We start from the raw sequence: 26112 nt of genomic DNA, 5'->3' as shown, positions 1-26112 counted from the left end.
CCCATTTAAAACGTCTTGGGCCCATCAGCTGCACAGAGCTTTCCTCTTTGTCAGGCTGCACTCCCTTCCCAGCCTAGTGCTGCAGCATCAAGGGTGCCCAGCACCGCAGAGGGGTGGCTGCACTGCTAGCCACCATCCCAGAGCTTACATCATTGGTGGGGGAGTTGGGCAGGTCCTCCGACGTCAGTTCCTTCTTCTTCTTCTTGTACTTTCTGGGCTGGGCAGGGTCTTCACCCATTATCAGCTCTCTAGAGAGTGAGGGGGGTGGAGAGAGAGGAAGGCCCCACTGTGTCTCACTCAGGAATCTCAGGCATGGCCCATGGTGCACTGGGCCAGGTAGCTCAATCCTGCCCTGCTCAGTGCCTCCCTCCCCACTGCCACCCTCATGGTTTCCTCACCTGTGAAACCAATAGGCCTGCTTCTGGTACTCATAGTCGGGAATCGACATCTCATCCTCCTCCCACGTGGACTGGTCGTAGGAAAGGTCACGCCATTTCACCAGGTAGTGGTAGTTGCCCTTTTTGTCAATGCTGCACGCAGTAAATTCACGGCGCAAAGAGAAAAGAGAGAAAGAAGCAGAAAGAAAAGAAAACACACAAACTGGGTTTGCTTACTCTGTTTCACCGAAAGGCATCTGATGGGATTAAGTCAACAAAGGCCACCATGGCTAAGCCGGTGAATATCACGAAGATATGGAAATCTTTTAGAAGGATTCTCTTGGAGAAATGCACAAAGGTCATGTTCAAATCCATTTTATTCTTCAGAACCTTGAGGATTAAATATTCTTTAAAGAAAGGTGGGGTTCCCAGGAGTGGCCAGGCTGCCAACACCTATACCTCAATTATTCCCCGCTGGACGACCCCACTTATGCCCACTGCAAAGTATCCAACACACGCCTAGGTCTCATCAGGACTAACAGTGCATTGGCCGTGGACTATGGTACAAGCAGCTAAACCTTCCCGGATCCAGGGATGACATTCAAAACTGACCGATGTCCGAGGGCTGCATGCATGCACACCACACACACACACACTTGCCAGATATGCAGCATGCACAAACCAAACACATGCAGATCACACACACACATGCTGGCACACACCACACTACGATGTATGCATGGCACTCATCCCCACTGCAGTGCTGGCCTGAGAGGAGAGGAGAGAGGTTCAAGCCAGCATTGTGATGGGGAAGAAAGCCCCACTGGTTGACCTTACAAAGGTTCCTCCTTCCTGTGCTGTGCCGTTGGCAGGAGGACTTAATGCTCAGGAAACAGGAAGGAGTATGCCTTCCTGTTTCCTGATCAGGAAGACCTTCCAGCAAAAGAGTTGCCTTTGAAGAGAAGAGGAGCTGAGTTTTGTCAATGCCTGTCGACCACCTGCAGTGGTTTAGTGGGCCAGATCTGGCCCAAGGGCTGCAGGTTCACCACCCTTGAGCCATGGCCTCATTGTGATAGGGGATGAACTATGCGCACACAAGTGTGCACATGCACACACACACAAGCTGACCTATGGTTTATAACACGGTGGATGGTCATCCAGTCCGGCTTGATGCCATAGCGGTAGTATTTCTCCTCCATCTCGGCATAGAAAGGATCCTTGTTCTTCCTCTTCTCACTCTTCCCATCGTCATCACCAGAACCGTAGTCAAGCAGCGGGGGCTCATCCATGTCGTTCTTTCGTTGGTAATTCCTGTACATCACCAGGTGGAAAATCTCAAGCTGGGATTTGTGGGGGGAGGGGGCAGAGAAAGGGAAGAAGAAAGAAAGGTGAGAAACTGAGTAGACGTGAATGAGAAATGTAAGGATTTGAATCAAATGCTGATACAGAAAACCCACTGCGACTGCACCCCTGATCAGTGGCCATCTAGCCTCTGCCATGATGGGTCAAGAGAAACAGCACACATGGTTCTGATGAAGCCAATGACATGCCTGAAGGAGGCTCACACACAGGGCACCCTGATGATGGTGATCCCTATGCTCAGCATCCAGTCATTAGAAGTAGTTGGGACATAGAGTAGTTGGGACTTCTGGCTATCATTGGCATTGGCAGACATGTGTTGCTGCTGCTGCTGCTGCTGCTCTCCCATTCTAACATACCACCTTTCAAACAGACGTGGTTTTTGCACAAACAGGCTGGCATCTTTCCTGGTTGCCCGTGCCCAGAGAGCAACAGCAGAACAACACTGCTGGAGCTGGAGTGCTGGGGAGAGGTGGCAGTCCTTGGGAGCAGAAGAGAGGGAATGAAGAAGTTCACCCCAGCCCACGGTTGCGCTGACACTGATTTACGTTTATGCCGAAGGACGAAGGCAGGGCAAAGACCAGAAGGAAGCTGCCCAAAGACTGAATGATGCTATGTGGAGGGGTTCAAATGCCCACACACTCCAAGCTCTCCCTGTGTGCTGTTGACAGCACTGTCATCCCACCATTCATTTCCAGTTTTGGGGTCCCGCACTCTCTGACGAGGCATGGAGTTTTGTCCGAAGGCATAGCTGCCTCAGCCCCAAGTTTAGTCAAAGTTGTACCTGCAATTCCTTTATCCAGGAGCAGTGCCAATAGGACAGCCCGACCCACTTGACGAAGAATTCGCGCTCGGAACGACCCTGCAGAGACTTGGGCGGTGGGTCGTCTGGGTTGGCATCGGGTGGCAGGGCGACAGCGACTGGTGTCGGAGGCTCCCCCCATCGCCAGTGCAGGATTTTTTGGACCCGTCCCTTTAGCATGGGACACTGGGGATGGGAAAGAGAAGGTGTCAGAGACACAGGGAGTCTGGCCACCCACCAAAGCCTCTTGTCCAGGAGGCAACCCTTTATGTAACCAGTGAGCCTTACTGACAAGTAAATGCATTGGCTGGTCTCTCTCTCTTACCCTCTTCTCACAGCACAGCCACTCTCCCACCCCAACCCGAAATCCAGCATGATGCCCTCTCTCCCAGTGCCCTCACCGTGCAACGGGGACACAGCCATTCCCCATTAGGGATCTCAGGAAGCGGCGGGTTGAGGCAGTGGATATGGTAGGATGAGATGCAAGCATCACAACACAAGAGCTCGCCCCCGTCCTTACAGACGCGGCAGTATTCCATGTGATCGTCCTCCTCCTCCTTCTCAGCATCGTCCAGCTCCCCTTCGTACTCTTCTTCCTCCTCCTTTGGCTCCCACTGCACCCCTTCTTTTTCCTGCAGGCGAGGGACACGACACACCCAGAGAGAGAGAGCTGGATTATGATATAGGGGTCATGCAAGTAGGAGCACTTGGAGCTGCAAACAGCAGAAGCCAGAGCCTATCCAGCAACTATTCTGATGAATTTCAGACTCATGGGTTTCTGTTTCTACACAGCCTGAATTCTCGGCAAAGGAAAATGAAGCATGTAGAAGAGTCACAGCTTTAAAAGCCCAGAGTAGCTCTCAAAAATTAATTTAGGTACTAGCTTCAGCAGCACATGTGCTATTTTTTTAAATAGAATTTTTCAAAGAGATCCAGATCCTTGCAGCCAATAATAGCAGGATCTGGGTTCCTAGTACAGCATCAGAAGAGCAAGTATCCCCACTTCAATTGCATTAGTCTTCAATTGCATTAGTGGTACAAGAATATGCCAGGGTTTTGAAACCACAAGGCATCTGAATGGACCAATCAGAGTCCTTCCACTGAACCCCAGCCCCTGCCTCCTTGTCCCTATGCACACAGCACCCCCCAAAGGCCCTCTTTTCCCACCATCCCTAACCCAAGCACTAATTTAAAACAAAGGGAGGGAAAGGACAGTTTTGCACTCAGAAGGTGAACTAGAAAGTGCAAGTTCATTGTTTTTTGCACAATCTATCCCAGCTACATTATCTGAATTTTCAAAGCTTGATATTTTGGATTTTTAATATGCATTTTTAGCACAGCATCCTGGACTCCTAAGGGGAACGGCACCAGAGCAAGGGCTACAACAGGCAAGCTCCTTCCCTGGAAATGGGGGAGACACAGGGTGGGAGGTGCTAGTGTGCAGAGAACAAGGAAGAAAGGTGAGCAGCTTACACAGTGGGGGCAGCTCCATTTGCCCTCGGGGGCCTTGTCTAGCTCCGGATCCAGGCACACCAGGTGATAAGCTCTGGGACATGAATCGCAGAGGATGATCTCCCCGCCCTGCTGACACACCTCACAGTAGTCTTGGTGGTCTGTCTCGTAGCCGTCTGCCTCTTCTTCACCAGCAACTGCAGGGCCGGGAAGTGGGGAGAAACCAGAATATGGCATGAAGGCACCTGAGCTACATACAACCTACTCCCTTACCTGGGCCAGGGCAGGTCTAGGATTGGGAGTCATCCATCTTCCTCCCTTAGAAACTGAGGGGTATTCAACAAATTGCATTTACCGCTCGTCCCCAAAAGGGGATGGAACTGAAAAAGCAGCAACTGAAGGGAGAAGAGGCTGGATGATTAGCACAATGAAAGGTGGGTTGAATGGAAACTTCTCTCCAGGGCTATGGGGGCCTGTGAATGACACAAACCAGTGGGAAGGAGGCGTGGCTGAAACTTCCCAGAATTCCTTTGCCAAACACAAACAGGAAACTTGGAAAATGGCCCTTCTGCCCTGGCAAATGAGTGAGAAAGCGAGTCTTTCTGTCGTTCTTTTTACAGGGAAATCTAGTAGGATTGTGTTTTTCTAAACCAAAAGAACTCAGGCCAGTGGCCCATCTTGTTCAGCATCCTGTTGTCGCAGTGGCCAGCCAGATGCCTGCAAGGAGGACATGAGTACAACAGCACTCTGCCCACCTGCAGTTTTCATCAACTGGTTTTCAGAAGTTTATTGCCTCTGACCATGGAAGCAGAACACAGCCATCAGGGTTAGGAGTGATTGATAGCTGCATCTATCCTATAACCAGGAAATGAGTTTGTTTACCTAACTACCATGCTCTAACCTACAGCCCACACTCACCTTTTTTCTTCTTCCGTCCAGGTCTGCCCCGCTTGAGTTTCTTCACCCGCCCTGAACTGTCAGAACGCACCGAGGAGCTGTGAACACTGGAGTTGTCAAGGTCAGATTCTTCCTCTGGCTCTCCCACCTCGTCACTCTGAAACAAATGCTGTACATAACCGGAGCAGCCCTCCATTAGGAAAGGCCCATACAGAAGCAGAAGTAAGGGGGAAAGGGGAGAGAGGAAATGGTTGCTGGGAGGTGGGGGGGTGGGCTTGGCACCTGAGGTTAGTATCTGCCCCAAGGAGCAAGCAAGAAGAAAAAGGAGGTGGCTTGCCATCCAGCCCTCCTCAGTTATGGTCAGGGGGTGGGAGCAGGGAGAATACAGCACCACTTAATACAGTTATAAGGTAAAGGTGAGGGGGCAAGAAGAAAACAGAAGTGATTTTATAAGCCAACAAGCATACCTCCAGTCATACCATGCAAACTCAGCCTAGCCTGGTTTCCTACCATAGCCCATAAGAAAAATCTTATGCCTGTGGTGGGGCAGGATGGCTTCAAAGGCAAGCTGAACATTGTGCAGGCTATGGCAGCACCTGGTGAAATCTCAAAAGCCAGAAGGGCAGCAAAGAAGGTCAGTTCAAGAACCCTCCCCACGACTAGCACAAGCACAATAAGCAAGGAAAAGAGCCAAAGGGAAGCAAATGAGCTGCATTTGCATAACAAAAACAGGCCACAGAAATCCGATTTTGGCAGGTAGCTGTGATGTCTTCTTTTAAAACTGCACAGTTCTTCCATCCGAAAACGCCAAACAAATAGAAACAATGCCCATCCGCCCATCACTTTTCACCCAATCTCCACATTCACACCCAGTGGACAAGGAGAGGGTCTTACTGAGCTGCTCTTTTTGCGCTTGCCCCCAATCATGCCCAGCTTGATCTTCAGAGGCGCCATCTTCTTCCCCTTCATCTTCCTCTTCATCTCTGGGATGCGAGGACTCTTGCTCCGCTTCTTGTGGCCTGGACCTTTTGTTGAAATAAACAAACAAATAAGCAAGCTGTCATATGAATGTGTTCAGTGCTCTCTGCCTCCCCCCACCCCCTGCACACACATTTGAAGAGCAAATAGATAGGCGTTTGGGGTGAAGACGTTGGCTCCCGTGAAGCTACAAAGCAGCAAACAGATGGCGGAGCTTGGCAAGAGATTCCCCCTACCAGATGCTGAGAAGCCAAATGTCCTGGCTGCTGTCCTCTTCTACACCGCTCCTCTCGGAAAGAACGGGGTGTTGGTCGCTTACCATGAAGGTCTATCCTGGCCAAGTGTGAAGGTGGAATCTTTATATGAATGGACTCCTACTTACTACCACCTAAAGCAAGGCAGGATCAGGTGACACCAAAATGAAACATCGTGCTGGCTCAGGAGGCTTAGCCTCAGTTCCAATTCCTTAACAAGCCGATCACATATTGTGTGCATTAAGAAACTGGAGGAAAAAGGAATATTAGGAAAACAGAAATAACAGAGTCTCCACATCTGGCACAGGTGGACAATTATAGCCAAAGCCCCCATGTGCCAGTTGGTACCCAACCACCTGAAGAAGAGCAGGGCTGGATGCCTCTGGTCACACTGGGCCAGGAAGGGCATTCACAATAAGGGAGCAAGATTCCATTCTGTGCCCATTGGGAGGCAGGCACCCCAATATGGGTATCTAAGACAGCAGTAGTACATGTTGTAGCACACTCCTATCAAATGCTACCTCTGTCAAAGCACAGGCATGCATCCTACAATATGTAATGAAAAGTATCTGCTGAGGAGTAAGTCACACACTTGGGCAAAAAAAATGAGAGGCACAAATACAAGATGGGTGACACCTGGCTTGAGAGCAGTACATATGAAAAGGATCTAGGAGTCTTGGTTGACCACAAACTTGACATGAGCCAACAGTGTGACGCGGCAGCTAAAAAAGCCAATGCAATTCTGGGCTGCATCAATAGGAGTATAGCATCTAGATCAAGGGAAGTAATAGTGCCACTGTATTCTGCTCTGGTCAGACCTCACCTGGAGTACTGTGTCCAGTTCTGGGCACCACAGTTCAAGAAGGACACTGACAAACTGGAACGTGTCCAGAGGAGGACAACCAAAATGGTCAAAGGCCTGGAAACGATGCCTTATGAGGAACGGCTAAGGGAGCTGGGCATGTTTAGCCTGGAGAAGGGGAGGTTAAGGGGTGATATGATAGCCATGTTCAAATATATAAAAGGATGTCACATAGAGGAGGGAGAAAGGTTGTTTTCTGCTGCTCCAGAGAAGCGGACACGGAGCAATGGATCCAAACTACAAGAAAGAAGATTCCACCTAAACATTAGGAAGAACTTCCTGACAGTAAGAGCTGTTCGACAGTGGAATTTGCTGCCAAGGAGTGTGGTGGAGTCTCCTTCTTTGGAGGTCTTTAAGCAGAGGCTTGACAACCATATGTCAGGAGTGCTCTGATGGTGTTTCCTGCTTGGCAGGGGGTTGGACTCGATGGCCCTTGCGGTCTCTTCCAACTCTATGATTCTATGATATCTGTAATATTGAAGCATTGGTAGAAAAGGCTGCAGTGATGCCAGGTTGCCCTGGTCGAGTTCAACGTGATTTTAAACAGTGTAGGCAAGCTTTATGCCTCAAGAACTAGCAATATACGTGAACTGATCCACCTAATCAGAGACGTCTTAGGCATGTTTTGGCCTAGGTTAGAGGGATTAAAGGAAATACAGAGGCAATCTGAGTGCCTGAAGGGCACAGTGCTTCTGAAATGGATTTTAGTGCCTTGCACATGTCTAGCTTGTACCAAGCCTTCTTCAGAGGGGTTAAGGTCAAAGAAAGGCAGGATTAGCTCCTGAGAGTGATGGGACAAGGAATTAACTTTAGGGATAAAGGATGAGTCTGGTCTTGAAATCACTCTGCCCTTTTCTATAATACACAAGAGGTGTATACACAGGAGCCTGTCATTCAGAGGCATACTGTGATAATGTGATCATCACATGGGAAAGCACCTTCAGAAGAGGAGCTTCAGACATAGAAACTCAAACAGCTCATGAGTGCCTAAAGAACATGATTTGGCCAGGACAGTACTGAGAACAGGGCTGCCACCTGTCAACGCAGCTGCTCCATGATCAGCTGTGGTAGAGAATAAAAATGTTGAGTGACACTAATGTCCCTCCTGGTCTGTAGGAGAGCCACCTACTCCTCTTTGATGACATTAGAAAAAGGGGAGGGACAGCAGGTTTGTGCTTAAAACAAAAAACAAAAGAACACTGCTGCCCTAGATATCTGCTGCACAGGTTCTGAGGTTGGGTCCTGCAATCTCAGAGCACTTTGGGAGTAAGCGCTTAGCAATGAAGGCAGACCATTCTCAGGCAGACCACCCTCACTCCATTCCCCTTAATCTCTGGGATTTATATAAGTTTCTCTGTTAGTCTATTTTCCTGCAATCCTCTGAATACTGCCCCCCCCCCGGCAGCTGGAGGCACCTTTCCTTTCCCTAAGTGTTTTCTGACAGCTTGCAAGGATCTGCAACCCCTAGCAATTTTACGACCAGCAGGTATCTGCCCAGCAGTGTGTGCTTAGGACCCTTAACTGCTGATTTGAGCTTGGAAGGAATGGAAGCCAAAGAAGAGTCGGAGGAGGGTTGCTGGTGAAGTGAGCAGTGGTGCCACAGCTCCCCCTCTCAAACACTAGCTCAGGGTTCCTAGCTATTGTGTACGTTCCTCAGCTACAGCCTGCTGTGTTAGATCCAGTGTAGATACTTGAACCAAGGAAGTACCACCAGAAGCTGCTACAGTAGTGGATGCAGCGCCATCAGCCATGCAGCGCAACCAGTGCAATCTTCACGGAGGAACTCTTGGATTGAGCAGCAGAGAAAAGCAGAAGCTGGAATCCTGTATGTGGTTTGCCATTCATGTAAGTGGAGCAGACCCTTGGGTATTGCTGCTGCTACATAACCCCCCTCAGCAGCAAGATCAGAAAATGGCATCACTTGTTCCTCAAGGGGGAAAATGTTAGCATTCCAGCAGTCCTCCTGCATAAGGAGGCCCACTCAAACCTCACTGTGCTGCCCCAAAGCAGATCTTTATCTCTGGAGACAGTCAGGAGACCAGAGTGGCAACAACAGCTTGTAATAGACAGCGGTTTCTGAGCTACCAATACTGCTTTTTTTATGCTCTGCTAAAAGGAGTTTCAGGGCACTACCAGTAATGCTGTCTGCTTCCACTGACGACCCTCCTTGGGAATCCACTGTGGGGTGCCCTGCAGCAGCCACCCAGGCAGTGGGGGAAACAGTGCTATCGGCAGCACTTTTTAACCTTCTCACCAATCTAACCAATCCTCCTTTATTTCTGTTGATGTCCTTGCAAGACTGAGCTTTGCCTACTGGTGCTGTGACCAGGCAACAGAAAAACAAAGGGAAAAGAGGAAGCGATGAAAGATAAGGAGGCAACAGTTTTTGTAATTTTTTTTATGTGTAAAGCCAGAGAGAAGAGCATGCGAGTATGAAAGCTGAGAAACCTGAGATAGCAGAATGTCAAGGTAAAAAGCTGTGGTAAAAAACAATCACCATAGAAACAGAACAGCTGCTGTTAACCTGGACAAGGTAGGAAAGGAGCTGAAGTGGAACATCCCTGAGTCAGCAAAGTCCTTCTGGTTTGGTGTCACATGATCCTGCCTCTGCTGGGTAGAAGTGGGAGTCTGTTTGCTTGTGGATGCCTTCCTTCCACTGGACAGAGAAGTGAGGCTGTCATTGGGTGTGGGGAACTAGAGGGCTTAAAGCTGGTACTTTGGGAGAAGAGTGGAGTCCTGGTGTGCTGGGGTATGGATTGCTGGGAGCCAAGATCTCTGGGTCCAGGGTGAAGAACCAGCCCCACAGCTCTAGGCACAAGATCTGACATCTTGGCTCTTTAGGCTATTGGTGTGAAAAAACTCAAGGCCACTCAGTGGCAGACACGCACGTTGTATCCCACTAGCCCACCACCACCACTCTCCAGAGCTCCAGTGTCAAAACATTGGAGAGGTCTGGCTTCCACAGCAAAGGGAAGTTGGACAGATCAAGCCAACAGCTTTGTCTAATGCGCTCCGCACACACAGGTGCACACACATCCTTCTGCAAGGCCTGAGGTCTCCTGCTACTCACCTTTGCCTTCTTTGGTTTTGGCTTTGCGGATTGGAGGAGGCTGAGGAGGAGGCTGCAGCGGTAGTGGCGGTTGTGGCTCAGGTGAAGCAGTGACAGCCGACACTGCAGCCGACACCTGCTCAGCTACTGCGGCTGCAGCTGCGGCAGCTGCTGCAGCCACAGCTGCCGTCGACCCTTTGAAGGGGTTGTTGGCACTGAACTCCCGCCATTTCGCTCCCATGATAGTCATCATTTTAGACATCGGAATCTTGGGGTTCTTTTTGGCAATAAGAGGCCTAGGAAGAAGGGGAAACGAAACAGCAATGTAAGTTCAAGCGTGCAAACCCTACATCATCCCTTTCAGAGAATAGCAAAGAAACACTAAAGAAGATTTGATGTTCTTGCACTCAGCACTCTTCTCCATACAAACTTGCTACTATTTTTTATGTCCCTGAGTTCTAGTCTCATGAGAGACTATACACCTTCTCCATACTCTGCATGAATATGAACAATGGAGTTGTATTCAATCAATTTTTATTCAGCGTAGACTCTCCAAAATTATTGGCCATAACTAACTTAGGTCCATTAATGTCAGTGGGTCTAACAGAAATAAAAGTTATCTGAATAGAACCCATCATGGTGTCGCCCACTTTACAAGCCTTGTTTCTAAAGTAAAAAGTCCCAAATGTTGCAACCTTTCCTCATACAGAAGTTGCTCCAGCCTGCTGATCATTTTGTTTGTTTTTTGTGTTTTCCCTGCTGATCATTTTGGTTGCCTTATCCCATTCGAAGCTAAAACATAAAGTCTGGAAATCCTCACACCAGTTAATGATTTTGTATGATTTTGAAACAGACATTTTTAAATTTTAAATTTATGTGAAATAAATCCTGGGATTAGAAAGAGGACTGAGCAGCTGTGCAGCACCTGGAGCACCTTATAGAATCCAGAAGCAATTAAACCTTCCCTGCTAATAGGGCCATCAACTGGGCCTTAATGAGTTTAGATTAGGCTTCAGAAGGAACCCAGGTATCAGAAGTGTTAAAATTCTCAAATCACTTCCTTAGCAGAGGAAGAGCTGAAGATCTAACTCCTTTTAAGACAGAAATGGAAGTAGTTGTTGTTTTATTCTGGTGGTTTGGGTTTTTTTACACCGAGGAAATGCTTAGAGGTGTGTGTGGTTCTGAGCAACAATCAACAATGAAATTCCCAAAATCAGCACATGAATGGAATATTTCAGAAGTGGCCTGATGTATTTGGGATCTAAGGCAAACAATAAAAGCAGCTTCTTCCAGGTCTGAAAGTTATTAACATTCCACAAAACAAGTGAAGCTAACCTGGAGGCATCCTCTTAAACTACAGGATCAGTCCAACATGGAAGCAGCCTATTCCATAGAGCAAACCAAAGCACTATACATAAATCACCCCAGCTTGCCCCTCCCTTGGGGCTAACCTCATAGCCCAGCAAGGCAAGGATTACAGTTGCTTGCTCCTTTTGGCTTTTATCTGTCTCAAGGGAAGACGAGAACAGCCAAACCGGAACAGGCCAATGCTCTGTTTAATCCAACAGAGGCCAACACCACACTCACAGAAACAAAGCACCATGTTGCCGTACAGGGCTGGAGGCGATAGCTCTGACCTCCTCTCCTCCTTCATCCCTCTATCCCTGCAGCCAAGAACCCTGGAGCACAAGACATCCATCATGTGCAATAATCCTCGCTGCAGATGCTGCATCTTCTTGATCTCTCTGCCCCCAACCAGCCTCAGCACTTCATCTGCTGTCAACACAAAGCACTCGTAACCAGCATGCCGACGTTTGAACCAATTGGGGCTCGAGTGTACAAGGACCTCTGGGATTTTGGCTGGCAGACATTCACAGCCCTTGTGCAATGGGCATAAATACAAGCTTTCATCCATCTGACAGGGAAAGCCACGCACAAGATTCTAAAGGGGTTAATTTCTAGCACAGCAAACCCTGGCCCATGATCATGCTCAGGCGCCGAATTCTGTCAGGATCCCTGCTGCTTCTATCCATAGGACAGGCCCTGGAGCCTAAAACACCTGAAATCATGCTCCAGACCCATCCATAAGATTTCACATACATTCATGTCTAAGAATGCAGCCAGAAAGGCTAGACTTCTGAAAAGTGGAAATGGAGTTCTCAAAATACTGAAACTTGTACAAAATCCCAATTTCTTCACTTGCATGGTAAGATTACAGAAGGGCATTATTACATACATACATACATACATACATGCACGTGCGCGCGCGCACACGCACACACACACACACAGTGGGAGTAACAGAAGAAAGGCATGAAAACTCAAGTCTTCCTAGAATTCCTGTTCCCTTAACCCATATGTGGTTGCCAGTTATCCAGAGACACGCTTCCCTTTATTACTGTATCATACGTACCAGGACACAGCTCCAGATCAACTTATGCCCTGGGCTTTGTGTTACGTCACTCAACAGAAAAATTTCAGGTTTCGACTTGAGAGTAATGCTATATTCCTGGTGATGGGGTGGCCCAGCCATTTGCTACAAACACACATACTGTAACTGGGTTCCAGAGGAACAGCTATCATTCACTCCCAGAAATGTAAGGCCTAAGAACCTCTTGAGCCAAGAGGTCATCTTGTTTCATCTTGGCTAACAACAGAAAAATCTCCCTAGCTTGCATCTGCTGGCGCCCTTTTTAATTGCAAGCTTTTTTTGTTCCCCTGTTCCAAGGAAAGGATGATCCAAGGAGGATGATCCTCATCTTTGTAGCTGCAGAGACAAGTCTAAAAAGCCCAGCGAGTCACTGGCAACTGATCAATTCCAACAATGCTCCAAGTCTCCTTTCTTCCACCCCTGCCACCCAATCCTTGCACACCATTTCCCTCCTTGACTTCCAGGTTGTTCAAGCCAGACCAACCACAACTTCAACCATCTATGCCTAGGGCTAACCTTTAAACCATGATCTGAAGTGAGGCTACACACCAGTTTGAGGTTCATCCCTAACCATCGTTTGTCTGATTCAGGTGTCATGGCAAACTATGGTTAGAGCAACCTAGAAATGGAGGAGGGACTCAAGAGGAGAAGAAAGAGGTGGAGAAGAGAGCATGCAAGCCCATTTCATATTCCTCATTCTCCAAACCACGACTTGGAGGATTTTCTGAACTGAACCAATAAGAAGGCTGTTATGCAGAGCTGTGCTATGATCTCATTTTGACTTCTTAATTATTGATGGTCACCATGGCCCATAATGCACTGCAGACTATTAAGGGATGCTATTAAAGAAATATGAGCTCTTGCTTTGAAAAGGAGGAGGGAGAGGGGAGGAAAAAGTCGGAATTTATTTCATTTCAAAATGCTTTCCAGAAATAGGCGGGGCTTTAAGACAAAGACAGTCCCGCATAAAACAAAGCAGCAGCAGGCCTGCCTTGCCTTGCATGTGGCGAGAGACTGACAAAGAATGCAGTGGGGGAAATGGGGAGGCAGAGACAAGTACAACAAGAAGATAAAGAAAAGGCCAGCAAATGTCACTCTTTCGGACTGTGATACTATATGGGAGCAATTCTACATCCAGTGAGAGACAGAGGTGGAATATTAAAAACAGATCAAGGGGCAGAGTGAGGGGGGGGGTGGAGAGAGGGAGAGACAGAGGGAGAGAGACACAAAGAACACAATACAAAGATGGATGGATGCAACATGACAGACTCATATCACTGCGACGCTGGGAAAAACTACAGATTATATCTCATCCTTCCTCCTGCAGAGAAATTGGATTCTCCAGGGACAAAACCTGTTTAGAAGCAGCACCAATAATAGCCACCTGCGATAACACCTAAGTTTTCCAACTCTTCAGAATATTTGTGCTAAACTCATATTCCTCTTCCATTTCCGTGATCATGTCACTTTTTATTTTGATGGTTTAAGCTGCTTCCTTATCCCTCCATATCAGTCTCAAGCTTCAGTCCACACTTTGAAAGCTGTTCATTTCTCTCCATCCCTTTCTAAAGAGTTGTAAACCGTGATCTTGCCCCAGCCACAAAGCAGCCAAAGCAAAGGGCCTTCGTTCTGTTTGCTCACTCTTCAACATCACTACCTATGAGATGCTATAGTTGACTGAGGGGAGGGGAGGATGGCGGCAGATGACACCCAGCTCTACCTCTCCTTTAAATCAGAACCAGTGAAGGTGGTGAAGGTCCTGTGTGAGTGCCTGGAGGCTGTTGGAGGATGGATGGCGGCTAACAGATTGAGGTTGAATCCTGACAAGACAGAAGTACTGTTTTTGGGGGACAAGGGGCAGGCGGGTGTGGGGGATTCCCTGGTCCTGAATGGGGTAATTGTGCCCCTGAAGGACCAGGTGCGCAGCCTGGGAGTCATTTTGGACTCACAGCTGTCCATGGAGGCACAAGTTAATTCTGTGTCCAGGGCAGCTGCCTACCAGCTCCACCTGGTATGCAGGCTAAGACCCTACCTGCCCGCGGACTGTCTTGCCAGAGTGGTGCATGCTCTAGTTATCTCCCGCTTGGACTACTGCAACACGCTCTACGTGGGGCTACCTTTGAAGGTGACCCGGAAACTGCAATTAATCCAGAATGGGGCAGCTAGACTGGTGACTGGGAGTGGCCGCCGGGACCACATAACACCGGTTCTGAGAGATCTGCATTGGCTCCCAGTACATTTCCGAGCACAATTCAAAGTGTTGGTGCTGACCTTTAAACCCCTAAACGGCCTCGGTCCTGTATACCTGAAGGAGCGTCTCCACCCCCATCGTTCAGCCCGGACACTGAGATCCAGCGCCGAGGGCCTTCTCGGTAGTGGCGCCTGCCCTGTGGAACGCCCTCCCAGCAGATGTCAAAGCAATAAACAACTATTTTACTTTTAAAAGACAACTGAAGGCAGCCCTCTTTAGGGAAGTTTTTAATGTCTAATGCTGTACTGTTTTTAATTTTCAGTTGGAAGCCGCCCAGAGTGGCTGGGGAAACCCAGCCAGATGGGCGGGGTATAAATAATAAATTATTATTATTATTATTACTCCAGAATACAGCAGGGTTAGCAGGCACCATTTGTACTGCAGCACCATTCTTGCCCCAGCGATGCTATAGAGAACAGATTGCTGGATTCAGATAAATGGGAGACCCAGCTTCAAATCCCTGGGGCTCTGCTATGCGAGTCACTGGATGGCCTCAGCAAATCTTCCACTCTAGGCCTGAATAACTTCACAGGGCTGCTGCCAAGGATAGCACACCACCAGATACTACAGCATATGGCAGCTATGGAGACCTCTAGAAGTCCTGATTATACACTGCATTTCAGGAACACAGATGTCCCAAATGCACAGCAGATCTTTAAGCCCTCGGGGAGCCATGAGGAACATGTGAAAGGGCTCCAAAGGGCCTTTCCAGCAGGAGCTCCATCTTGTTGGTCTTGAGGGAGCTCTTGGCTGATCCCAGCAGCAGCAGGGGAAGGCGGCAAACTGCCTCAGGTACAGGCGAGTGCCAAACAATTTAAAGCTAATTAGAGCCAGGCTGAGAGCTTTACTCTCCGAAAGCCCCACTGGCAAGCCTGTCCCCTGAGCCTCTGGCACAAATCACTGACTTGATTAAACTGGCGAGGCCCAGGTGGCCTCAATATCTCATGAATGTTGGTGCCGGATTGCTGCCATTGGTCACAGAGAGTTGTTGGCGGCAGAATGCACCTCTGCCCGCCAAGCCAAAGCAGGGAGATACGGGGACCTGCCAAGGCCACTGGCAGCTTCCTTGTAGCTGACATGAACTCAGCTTTGCCTGGATTGAGTCACAGGCTCACAGCCAGATAAGCCCTCAGGTCTGTGGATGCAGATACTGGGCTGTCTGTTGCTCCGGTACCTGCATTTAACAAGACTGTTTGCTGAGAAAGGCTATCTACAGCACACTCACTGCAAAAAACAGGGTTTTTTGCTTTCTCGTCTCCTCCTCTTCCCCACTCATTGCCTTTTTGCCATTTCACTATTCCAGCTAGTAAAGAGAGGCTACATTCATGCAAACTGTTGCTTCAGTTTAACAAACCATTCACATTCCTGCACAGTTCCCAGAGACAAGAATAAAGGCAAAACAAGACTACTCAGAGACCATCACTCTCAAAGCATTTGTTCATCTAGCGACATCATAAAGAAGGCTGATCGCCAAAGAATTGATGCTTTTGAATTATGGTGCTGGAGGAGACTCTTGAGAGTCCCATGGACTGCAAGAAGATCAAACCAATCCATTCTGAAGGAAATAAGCCCTGAGTGCTCACTGGAAGGACAGATCCTGAAGCTGAGGCTCCAATACTTTGGCCCCCTCATGAGAAGAGAAGACTCCCTGGAAAAGACCCTGATGTTGGGAAAGATGGAGGGCACAAGGAGAAGGGGACGACAGAGGACGAGATGGTGGGACAGTGTTCTCAAAGCTACCAGCATTGAGTATGACCAAACTGCGGGCGGCAGTGGAAGACAGGAGTGCCTGGCGTGCTCTGGTCCAGGGGGTCACAAAGAGTCGGACACGACTAAACGACTAAACAACAACAACAGAAGAACATAAGAAAAGCCCTGAAGCTGGATCAGACCGAAGGCTGATCTAGTCCAACATGCTGCTCCTACAGCACCAACCAGATGCCTCTCAGAAGCCCACAAGTAAGACATGAGAGCAACTGCACTCTCCTACTTGTAGTCCCCAACCTCTCATCCTACCGGAAGACTACAGCCACCAAGACTAGTAGCCACTGACAACCTTATCTGTTTTGAATTTATTTAATCTCATTTTAAAGCCATCTATGTCAGTGGCCAATGTCACTAGTGCTTAAAAAGGAGTGAAGAGAAGAAGTTGGGACATCCTTACCGGACAACACACTCTTCCTTGAGGGAAGAAGTGGGTAACGGATGGAGGGGACTTATTCCTGTACATAAAGAGTGTGTACGTGAAACATGTGTGTGACCTGCACAAAAACAGGTTTTTTAAAAGTTATTTGAAGACTGCTGTTTACAAAGCTTACCCTACATCTCCAAACAACAATCAGTGTCTGATTTTCTTTAGTTTGTGAATAGGTGGACCTTGAAGCCCACCATTCCTCCTGGATTCCAGACACTCACCTCATAAACTGGCTGAATGCTTTATAATTTGTCAGGGTGTGATAATCCTCCTCGGAGAAGACATGATCCACATCTTCTAGCCCCCAGGTCATGAGCAGCTGAGCAGAGGATTTCTGCTCCACCTTGAAAGAAACATGAAAAGTTCAGTATATTTTGAGCTATTTAAGCAAAAATCTCCCTGCTGTGCTACTGTTGCCTTGCACCAGGGGAAGAGTGTTGGGACAAGAGACATGAAGGACTGGAAATGCAAATGGGTCTCTACATCAGCACAGTAGTGTGCCCTGAGAGGAGATGAAGCGTGCCTTGACAAATTAAGCCACCATGCTGGATGCATCCACCACTCTGTGCCTGCTGGAGCATTAATCCCCTCACACTCTACCACTTTATGGACAGTGGCATCATCCCAACGGACAGAGGAAAGGCCCACTGGGATTCTGCAACACATTCTGTGCTACAGCTGACAAATAAATATAGAGGAATCCCACAAGCATCCCAGTACACTCTATCCCTGAATGACACTGAAGGTGGGAAGGCAGAACACCAGGAGGCTGAACTTGCTAGGCACTTGTAAGAAACATGCCTGACCATTGTTCTGGCAGTTGATCAAGAAAAACAAACCTGTATTTGGTGTAGGGTCAAGGGTGACTCCGGGTTTAATCCAGAAAAATAAGCCCACCTGGTCTCAGTGGGCTTATTTTTCTGCTTTAAGAGCTCCCAGAAAGCAACCTGAGCAAAATATGAAATGTTGCCCTGTGGGGACCCTTTTGCTACTAACCCTGTTACGTGTCTCCACAGAATAATGTCAAAGAAAGGAGCAGCAGGCTCCAGCTTGGGAACAATGCTACCTTAAGGACTGCTCTCTCCCATACAAAACTGCCCAGTCGTTAAGAGCTCAGACCCCTATCTCTGGGTCTCTCCACCTACTGAAGCAAAGCATGTGGTATCCCATGACAGAGTTTATTACAGTTACAGATAGGTAGCCGTGTTGGTCTGCCATAGTCAAAACAAAAAAATTTTTTTCCTTCCAGTAGCACCTTAAAGACCAACTAAGTTAGTTCTTGGTATGAGCTTTCGTGTGCATGCACACTTCTTCAGATACACTGGATATACTTTTTCAGTATATCTGAAGAAGTGTGCATGCACACGAAAGCTCATACCAAGAACTAACTTAGTTGGTCTTTAAGGTGCTACTGGAAGGAAATTTTTTTAGAGTTTATTACATTACAGCACACCAGCTCTAGAAGACTCTCCCCCTTGGAGGCTTGTTTGGTACTGAGCTCAATGTCTTTTTGGAATGAATTGAAGAGGCCTATTTATTTGCCCAGGTATTTTAAGGTGTGGAGCTCTATACTCTTTTTTTCTGGCATTCTGCTTTTCGTTTGCTACTGCTTTCCAATATACAGTGGACGCTCAGGTTGCAAACAAGATCCATGCAGGAGGCACATTTGCAACCAGCAGCGTTCGCAACCCGCAGCACCACGTCTGTGCACACACAGGTTGTGATTATATGCTTCTGTGCACACGCAAAGCGCGGTTTAGCGCTTCTGCGCATACGCAACGACCAAAACCTGGAAGTAAACCTTTCCGGTACTTCCGGGTTTCGGCGGGTCCGTAACCTGAAAAAACACAACCTGAAGCATCTGTAACCTGAGGTATGACTGTATCTCTATTTATGGTTGTATTGTATTGTTTTTATATTTTTAAACCCTGAGACACTCTGAGATCATTTATCTACTGAATATGCATTCAATAAAAACCTAAAATAAAGAAGATCAAAGTCCCTGCCTTTCACCACTGTAAATGCCCATGAAGAATAAACACAGGTGCTGGCAGAGGTTGTGTGAGGAGCCTGAGAAACTCTCTTCCAGGGGCCCACACAGGCCCTGTGGAGCTCTCTGAATTCTTTTGCTGGGTCTGTCTGCCTTCCTCACCCTTCTTTGTCTTGGTGGTGGAGTTAGATACATGAGCACCTGCAGCTGAGGCCATGCCATGCACCAGGGTGGCAGGGCGAGCTGGGGAGGGCAGCATGATCCACGCATGATGGAGCGATCTGCCACACATGGCGGTAGTGGGGCCATCTGCTATGTGTGGCTAGGGGCAGCAGGGCGAGCCCCCCACAGTGTACCTTTTTGTCACCCCCTTCATGGATGACACCTGGGCCGGACACCCCCACCCCCCCTTCCTACGCCCCTGCTTTGCCTATGGCTTTTTCAACAGGTGGCACTGAGAAAAATATCTGGGCATGTGGGATTATCCAGAAGCCAACACAGTGTGGAGAAAGTGTTTGGCGGGTTTATTGCTGCCTTGTAATTCTCCAGTCAGTGTTAGCACAGCCTTGCATGGTGGAAAAGTGTGGGGATTGTTGAAAAGTACAGGACTGCAGAAACACAGACGGGTCTAATTCTGGGTCTCGGCATGACTACAAAACCTATCATTCTGCCCCTCCCATCCCAACTGTTTTGTTTCGTTCTTATTTTTATTATGTTATTTTGTGTTCTTATCTTTTATTTTTACACTAAGATCTTCAGATGAAGGGCGGTATACAATTATTGTTATAATTATTTTTAAACCAAGCTATTTGAAAACTCTGGGTGGTGGTGGCTCTACAGTGGAGTCTGAGGTGCAAACTCCCTGAGTTATCCAGCAAGTTCCAGGGGTCCTCCCTCAGGAGGTTGCAGACTCTCCTTCCATGGAAGTTTTTAAGCAGAGGCTGGATGACCATCTCTCATGGATGCTTTAGTTGACATTCCTGCATTGCTTGGGGTTGGACTAGATGACCCTCGGGGTCCCTTCCAACTCTACAATTCTAGGATTCTACCTTTGGCTTTTGCACTCCATCTTCTTCCGTCTTTTTCCGTCGTTTTGTCTTTTTCTCCTTCTTCTCCCGATGCTTTCTCCGCTTTTTCTTCCCCACTCCTCCATAGTCGCTGCCGCCACTCTCTGACTTGGCCCGATACTCCTCTCGGTCAGATTCAAACTCATCCTCGCTGACCTGCCAAGGGGAAGACAGAGAGTGAGAGGGCACAACAAGTGAGATCATTAGCATTAATTAGCAACAGCCTTCCTGCTGGGCAAAGGAGCCCGTGCCAGGACAAGGGCAACCCGTTCATTATGGTGAGATAAAGCAGCTTAGCAAAATAACCAGCCTGCAGTTACTGTCAACCCACAAAACAAACAGTAAACCTTGAAGAGATGATTCAGCAGCAGAATGCCTCAGGCAGAAAACCTTCCGTTACAAAGCGAGAGCCCCTAGGGAGGTGCAGCCCACTGACAGGGACGCCCAAAAACCTCTGTGACTGGTGCATGGGAAAACTAGGGATATTACACAAACAACTCATTTTCATCCAAAATGAAAAGGGGAGATTAAAAAACCAAACCTATGAGGAACCTCTCCCACCCAGTTAAATGTGTGCCTTTTGTGCCCCTCTATTAATCCACCATAGCCCTCAACAAATGCAGAATTCCATCTCTGCATACCAGGACTACATAAGCTGAAGAACCAATTAGCTAGCATAGCCGGGGGTGGGTGGCAGGGAATCCCAGTCCAAAATCAAACTTTGCCGTTTCTTTCTAGCAGACTCTTTAGCCTTAGAGGGGCAAGAATGGCCAAGGAATCAAGGAACCCTGCCCCCCATTGCAAACTGGTTCCCCGCAGGCCCCAGTAAGACAGTCTTGCCACTATCACGACTGCCCCATCATACGTCCACCTCCTTCAAAAAGCAACAAGTCACTAATGCCATTAACACATATGCACACATGTGCAAAAGTGGAGAAAAGGAGGCAACTTACTAATTTCTTGCGCTTCCTGGGTTTCCCCGGCTTGTTCTCTTTCTGCTTTTTGGGCCCTCGTTTCTTCTTCTTGACAACAAGGGGGCTCTCCAAGTTGCGCAGCTCCTCCTCCTCTTCGTCTGAAAATAAAGGGGGTGGGAGGGAGGGAAATGAGACCAACGAAAAAGGACCGAAAGAGAAGGAAATCACTTGTGTGCTTTGCTGCTTCTGGGCAGCCACTGCTCCAAGCTCACACACATGCTGAAACAATTATCCTCTCTCCATTCCTCACACTGTGCTCTCTGCCAGCAGGTCTCACCACTGCGCTGAAAGAGCCATGCTAGGGGAAGCTGGAAACCCTGGTGGAGTTCCCTCTCCTCCTCCTCACCCCTGTGGTCAACTTTATCCAGACAGGCTTGAACGATTCTGTTTTTTACTATTATGACTGTTTTGCTTTCACTCTCCCACCCCACCCCCACCCTGCTTGGTCAGAAGAGCAGCCATCTGTTCCGACACTCTCAAGACGGTCACAGGGCACAGACGACAATCCCCCTAAGGGACTTCCACAAAAACCTTGGCTCATTTTGCTTCACAAAACACTTGAAGCCATGAAGAAGGGCAGTGGGTAAGGAGGGGAGGCAGCGGGTGACCTGCCTTTTGGCACAAAAGGCTGCAAGTGCATATGGCTCACCACCTAAAAAGCTTGTGGGTTGAAATTCAAGGCCAGGCAAAGAAAGGGCACTTCTGAGGCTTCAGCTTCACCCACCCTCCCATTGCTGAATGGGGAAGGTTGATTTAGTCCTACATAAGTGCACCAAGCACACCCCTCCTCACAAGGGGATGGGGAAGGAGTAAATGCACCCTTGTACGTAACAAAGCATGCAAACAGGATGAAAGTAAGACACGTCTGTCTGAATGACCCTAAAGTTGGTCTCCTTTGTTCATGCGAGGGCTGCCTACGAGTTCATCTCCTCCCTTCTGTCCTGTTGCAAATGCCAAATGCCAATACTCTGCACCTGGCACGGCCAACTTTCCTACCCTCAAAAGAGATTATGCAACCCTTTATATGGTTGGGAGTTGCAGGTCACTCTCCCTCCTCCTGTTTCTTCCCCAGCCCGATGTTCCAAATTCTCTTAATTCCAGTCTGCGATGGCTAAGGACCCCCATGTCTTGGTGCCTCGCCAGCTCACCTCCAGCAGCTGCTGTCTGATGCTCCTCCCAAAGCACTACCACCCTTCCCTTACAGGCATCCTCAGTCCCAGCAGATGAATGGGAGACCTGGGACTGGTCACTGCTCAAGTGCTTCCCGGTAGCCCTGCAAGGCACAGTGGAGCCAACTGGGTGGGCTAGGGATTTAAAGAAAATCCTCCAGGCAGGCTGGCTGAAGGCTGGTTGTCACCGACATAGACACTCTACTATGCAGCAGGTGTAGCAACGAGGCATAACTCCTTAATAGGAGTCACCCGGGCCAACTCCCCTCTCGTTCACACTTCTTGTAAATCAGAAGCGACTCCGCCAGCATCAACTGAAATTACTTCAGTATATTAAGACAGAGGAGGGACCATTAATCCTCTGCGTTTTCTCCGACAGCTTTTCAACCTCCTGCTCCCCTCGGTGCACAGAGGAAGGCTCTATCTACAGCGAGCCACACACGGAGGCTACACACGCCGCCGACTCGTTAATATCACAGGACAGCCGGCTCAGTGGTAATTAGACGCTCCAGAGCCACTCTGCCCCCTTGAGCGATTTCTCTTGTCTTGCCAGACAAGGCGGGCGGGGAAGGAGACAGAAGAGTCTTGCTGCTAACCTGGCTGTGATTAATGTGGGATGTAACCCCACTAAGTGTCGGTGCTCAGAAAACCTTTCCCCAAACCAGAAGGACCAATACGTCAGGTTCTGTCACCGTTTGCCCAAATCCCTTCCAAGCCTGGGCAACGCAAGCCTTTGTTGTGTTTCATCTGATGCTGACCAACCCCGCTTCCCAAGAATTGGGTTGAGATCTAGGCTCAGGGCCCCTGAGATGGGAGAATCACAGATTCTGTTAGTGTTGCAGTGCTAGGCTTCTGAAATGGGTCTCCTACTGAAACTGAACAAACAAGTTCTTGTGGTTAGGAAGTGACTGAAGATATTTTTGAGAACCCTTTCCCTGAAGTGAAACCCACAAAAATAAATTTACAAATAAACAAACAGGTGGAAGGAGACTGAAAGTACACCAAGCCCAACCCTGGAAGTAAGAGGCAACATCCATCCATCCCAGATTCAAATCCTCACATATCCATGAGGTTTAGTGGATGAATGACCTTGGACATGCCTCAGCCTAACCTACTTTGAGCCTGGTTGATGCATATATGAAATATGAACTGTAACGTATCTTGCACTCTGAAAAGTCCTGTATAAGAAGTATCATTATGCAGGAATACTCCTGAACCTATACTGCTCCTGCTCACACCTCAAGCAACTTCCCTCAATAGCCACTCCCGCAACCCTTGCTGCTATGCAGAGCGCCACCACTCCAAAAGCCATGATACAGCGAACTGGCTTAGCTTTGGAAAACCTGTGTCCATTGCCTGGCCTCATTACAGGTCAAAGTCTCAGCCTCAGTTCCACCACTGGAAGTCCAGGTAAAGGTCTAAAGGGAACACAGCGAGGTGCCCTGCTGAAAATAAGGTGGTGTGTCTGCCCAGAGCCTGGATTCAAGACTGCTGAGAAACCTCTGTGGACACTGCTCCAAGTCCCTTGGGGAGAAAAGGTGGACAATGTAGCAAATGCATAAAAATCAATTTATCCTACAGCTGCCAACCCAGCTGTTCTTCCTTTTATCCTTCACAGTCTGGCCTAAGTTGTCTGCACACCAGGGACACATATTAAAATACTCTCAGACTCCCACCAGTATTTCCAGACGAGGAAAGGCAGGGCAGGGGAGAGGGAAACATAGGCAGACATGTCTTGCTGGGGTAGACCCCTGCCACACGCCTGCTCCCTTTCAACCAGCAATCAACTGACTACCAGCTTCATCTGATAAGAGTACTGTTGCTGCTGCTTACAAAAAGTGTATTCCCTTGCAACATGGGTTTGTCTTCCCAGAAACACCAAGGGGGCTTGATGCTTCAGGGAGACACAAAAAGGCCAAGCAAGGCACAGTGCATCTGGACATGAGATATGTAGAGAGAAGGTTCACCATATGATGACAGGTTGTGACAGCTGTAGAATTTTTTTGTTGGAAGAGAACGAGAACTCAGACTGATCCAAATCAAGCTGCTGCTATTAGAGCGGAGAGATTGTTTTGTGAAGAAGAAATATACCTACATGTGCCCAATACCTTATGGGCACCTGTGGGCATGACCTAATGGTCAATTCCAAATTAGCATTGTGCCCTTCCCAGACCTGATTTAAAGCATTCTAAAGTTTCAGTTTCATATTCCCATTGCAGTTTTCTTTCCTGCTGCAGAAGGTAGAACCCGAACCAATGGCATCTGCTCTGGTCAGACCTCACCTGGAGTACTGTGTCCAGTTCTGGGCACCACAGTTCAAGAAGGACACTGACAAACTGGAACGTGTCCAGAGGAGGGCAACCAAAATGGTCAAAGGCCTGGAAACGATGCCTTATGAGGAACGGCTAAGGGAGCTGGGCATGTTTAGCCTGGAGAAGAGGAGGTTAAGGGGTGATATGATAGCCATGTTCAAATATATAAAAGGATGTCACATAGAGGAGGGAGAAAGGTTGTTTTCTGCTGCTCCAGAGAAGCGGACACGGAGCAATGGATCCAAACTACAAGAAAGAAGATTCCACCTAAACATTAGGAAGAACTTCCTGACAGTAAGAGCTGTTCGACAGTGGAATTTGCTGCCAAGGAGTGTGGTGGAGTCTCCTTCTTTGGAGGTCTTTAAGCAGAGGCTTGACAACCATATGTCAGGAGTGCTCTGATGGTGTTTCCTGCTTGGCAGGGGGTTGGACTCGATGGCCCTTGTGGTCTCTTCCAACTCTATGATTCTATGATTCTAAGTTACAAGAAAGGAGATTCCAACTAAACATCAAGAAGAACTTTCTGACAGTAAGAGCTGTTCGACAGTGGAACAGACTCCCTCTGAAGGTTGTGGACTCTCTTTTCTTGGAGGTTTTTAAGCAGAGCCTGGACGCCTCTCTGTCATGGATGCTTTAGTTGAGATTTCTGCATAGCAGGAGGTTAGACTAGATGACCCTTGGGGTCATTCCAACTCTACAAATTCTTTGATTCTATGATAACCTCTCATCAAGCCTAACTCTTTTAGTAGTATTTACCGTATTTTTCCATGCATAACCCCCCGCTGTGTATAAGATGCCCCCTGTTTTTTGGGACTCCAAATTAAGAAAATAGGGGGAGATTGTCAAGAGTTGTTAAGCTTTTTTGGCAGGATTGCCCACAATTGTTGAGCTTTTGGGGGGGGGTTGCCAAAAATCACTCAGCTGACTGACTGACGCTTAAAATCGCAAAAGCCACCAATCGCCCCCCTATTGCCGCAGGGGCAGCCAATCGACAACAGCCCTTGCTGCGGCCACCAATCAACCACCCAATAGCCACTGACAATCTCCTGCTCGCGGCTGCAACCCATCACCCATTTATACACTATCTGTGTATAAAACGACCCCCAATTTTTAACATATTTTTTTAAGAAAAAAAACTCGTCTTATACATGGAAAAATATGGGATCTATATCAATAAGTCACGCCAGCTAGATTGAGAGTCTGGCAGATGCACTCCATTCATGCCCCTATTTACATAAGATAGGAATGGGTACCAAACCCCAAAAAGCTGTCTTCTTTGCTTATTCCAGTGGCACCCAGACAAGGTGAGATACCACACATGTGTATACCATCCTTGTAACATATAGCCTGACCTGGTCATCCAGTGCTGTGCCACCTCTATATGTGCAGCTGCCAATAATGAAGTCACCATTCACCAAGACCCCTCATACACAGAGAGCAATGCCAACCAAAGATCTAGAACTACCTCTTGCTGGATAACATCAGATATGACCCCAAATACCTTTGGCCAAAGCTCCAGCACCAGAGGACAGTCCCACCAGAGATATAAAAAGAAAAGGGAAAGCCTCCAACAGTCTCTCCAGCATCATGGCAGTAGCTGCTTGTCTACATGCCTTGACCACACTAATGTGAGGTAAGACCTGTGCACCTCAGCACAGAAGCTCTAATTCTCGCTGAGGTTGTACAGAGAAGTT

The 26112-nt window shown here is 48.2% G+C and overlaps 1 protein-coding gene across 5 annotated transcripts in view; it reads right to left on the bottom strand.

Annotated features, from left to right (window-relative positions):
• The window catches only part of CHD3 (chromodomain helicase DNA binding protein 3), a 62194-nt gene that overhangs the window by 26409 nt on the left and 9673 nt on the right, over window positions 1-26112 (bottom strand). For 2 of the 5 annotated variants that reach the window (XM_083580741.1, XM_083580740.1), the window contains exons 2-13: window positions 20917-21035; window positions 19946-20119; window positions 17128-17249; window positions 10052-10326; window positions 5782-5912; window positions 4909-5056; window positions 4012-4187; window positions 2940-3170; window positions 2521-2724; window positions 1506-1717; window positions 399-530; window positions 149-248 (exon numbers count right to left, since the gene is read on the bottom strand). In XM_083580741.1, the coding sequence (XP_083436867.1) occupies window positions 149-248; window positions 399-530; window positions 1506-1717; window positions 2521-2724; window positions 2940-3170; window positions 4012-4187; window positions 4909-5056; window positions 5782-5912; window positions 10052-10326; window positions 17128-17249; window positions 19946-20119; window positions 20917-21035 (2024 nt within the window). The remainder of the gene's footprint in view (window positions 1-148; window positions 249-398; window positions 531-1505; window positions 1718-2520; window positions 2725-2939; window positions 3171-4011; window positions 4188-4908; window positions 5057-5781; window positions 5913-10051; window positions 10327-17127; window positions 17250-19945; window positions 20120-20916; window positions 21036-26112) is intronic. The other 3 variants (XM_083580743.1, XM_083580742.1, XM_083580744.1) reach the window with 3 other exon arrangements.

The sequence above is a fragment of the Podarcis filfolensis genome (assembly GCF_964270895.1).
Source record: "Podarcis filfolensis genome assembly, chromosome: 13".
Lineage (NCBI taxonomy): Eukaryota > Metazoa > Chordata > Lepidosauria > Squamata > Lacertidae > Podarcis > Podarcis filfolensis.
Note: the sequence above shows the minus strand (reverse complement) of the source record. Positions and strands in the feature narration are given on the sequence as shown.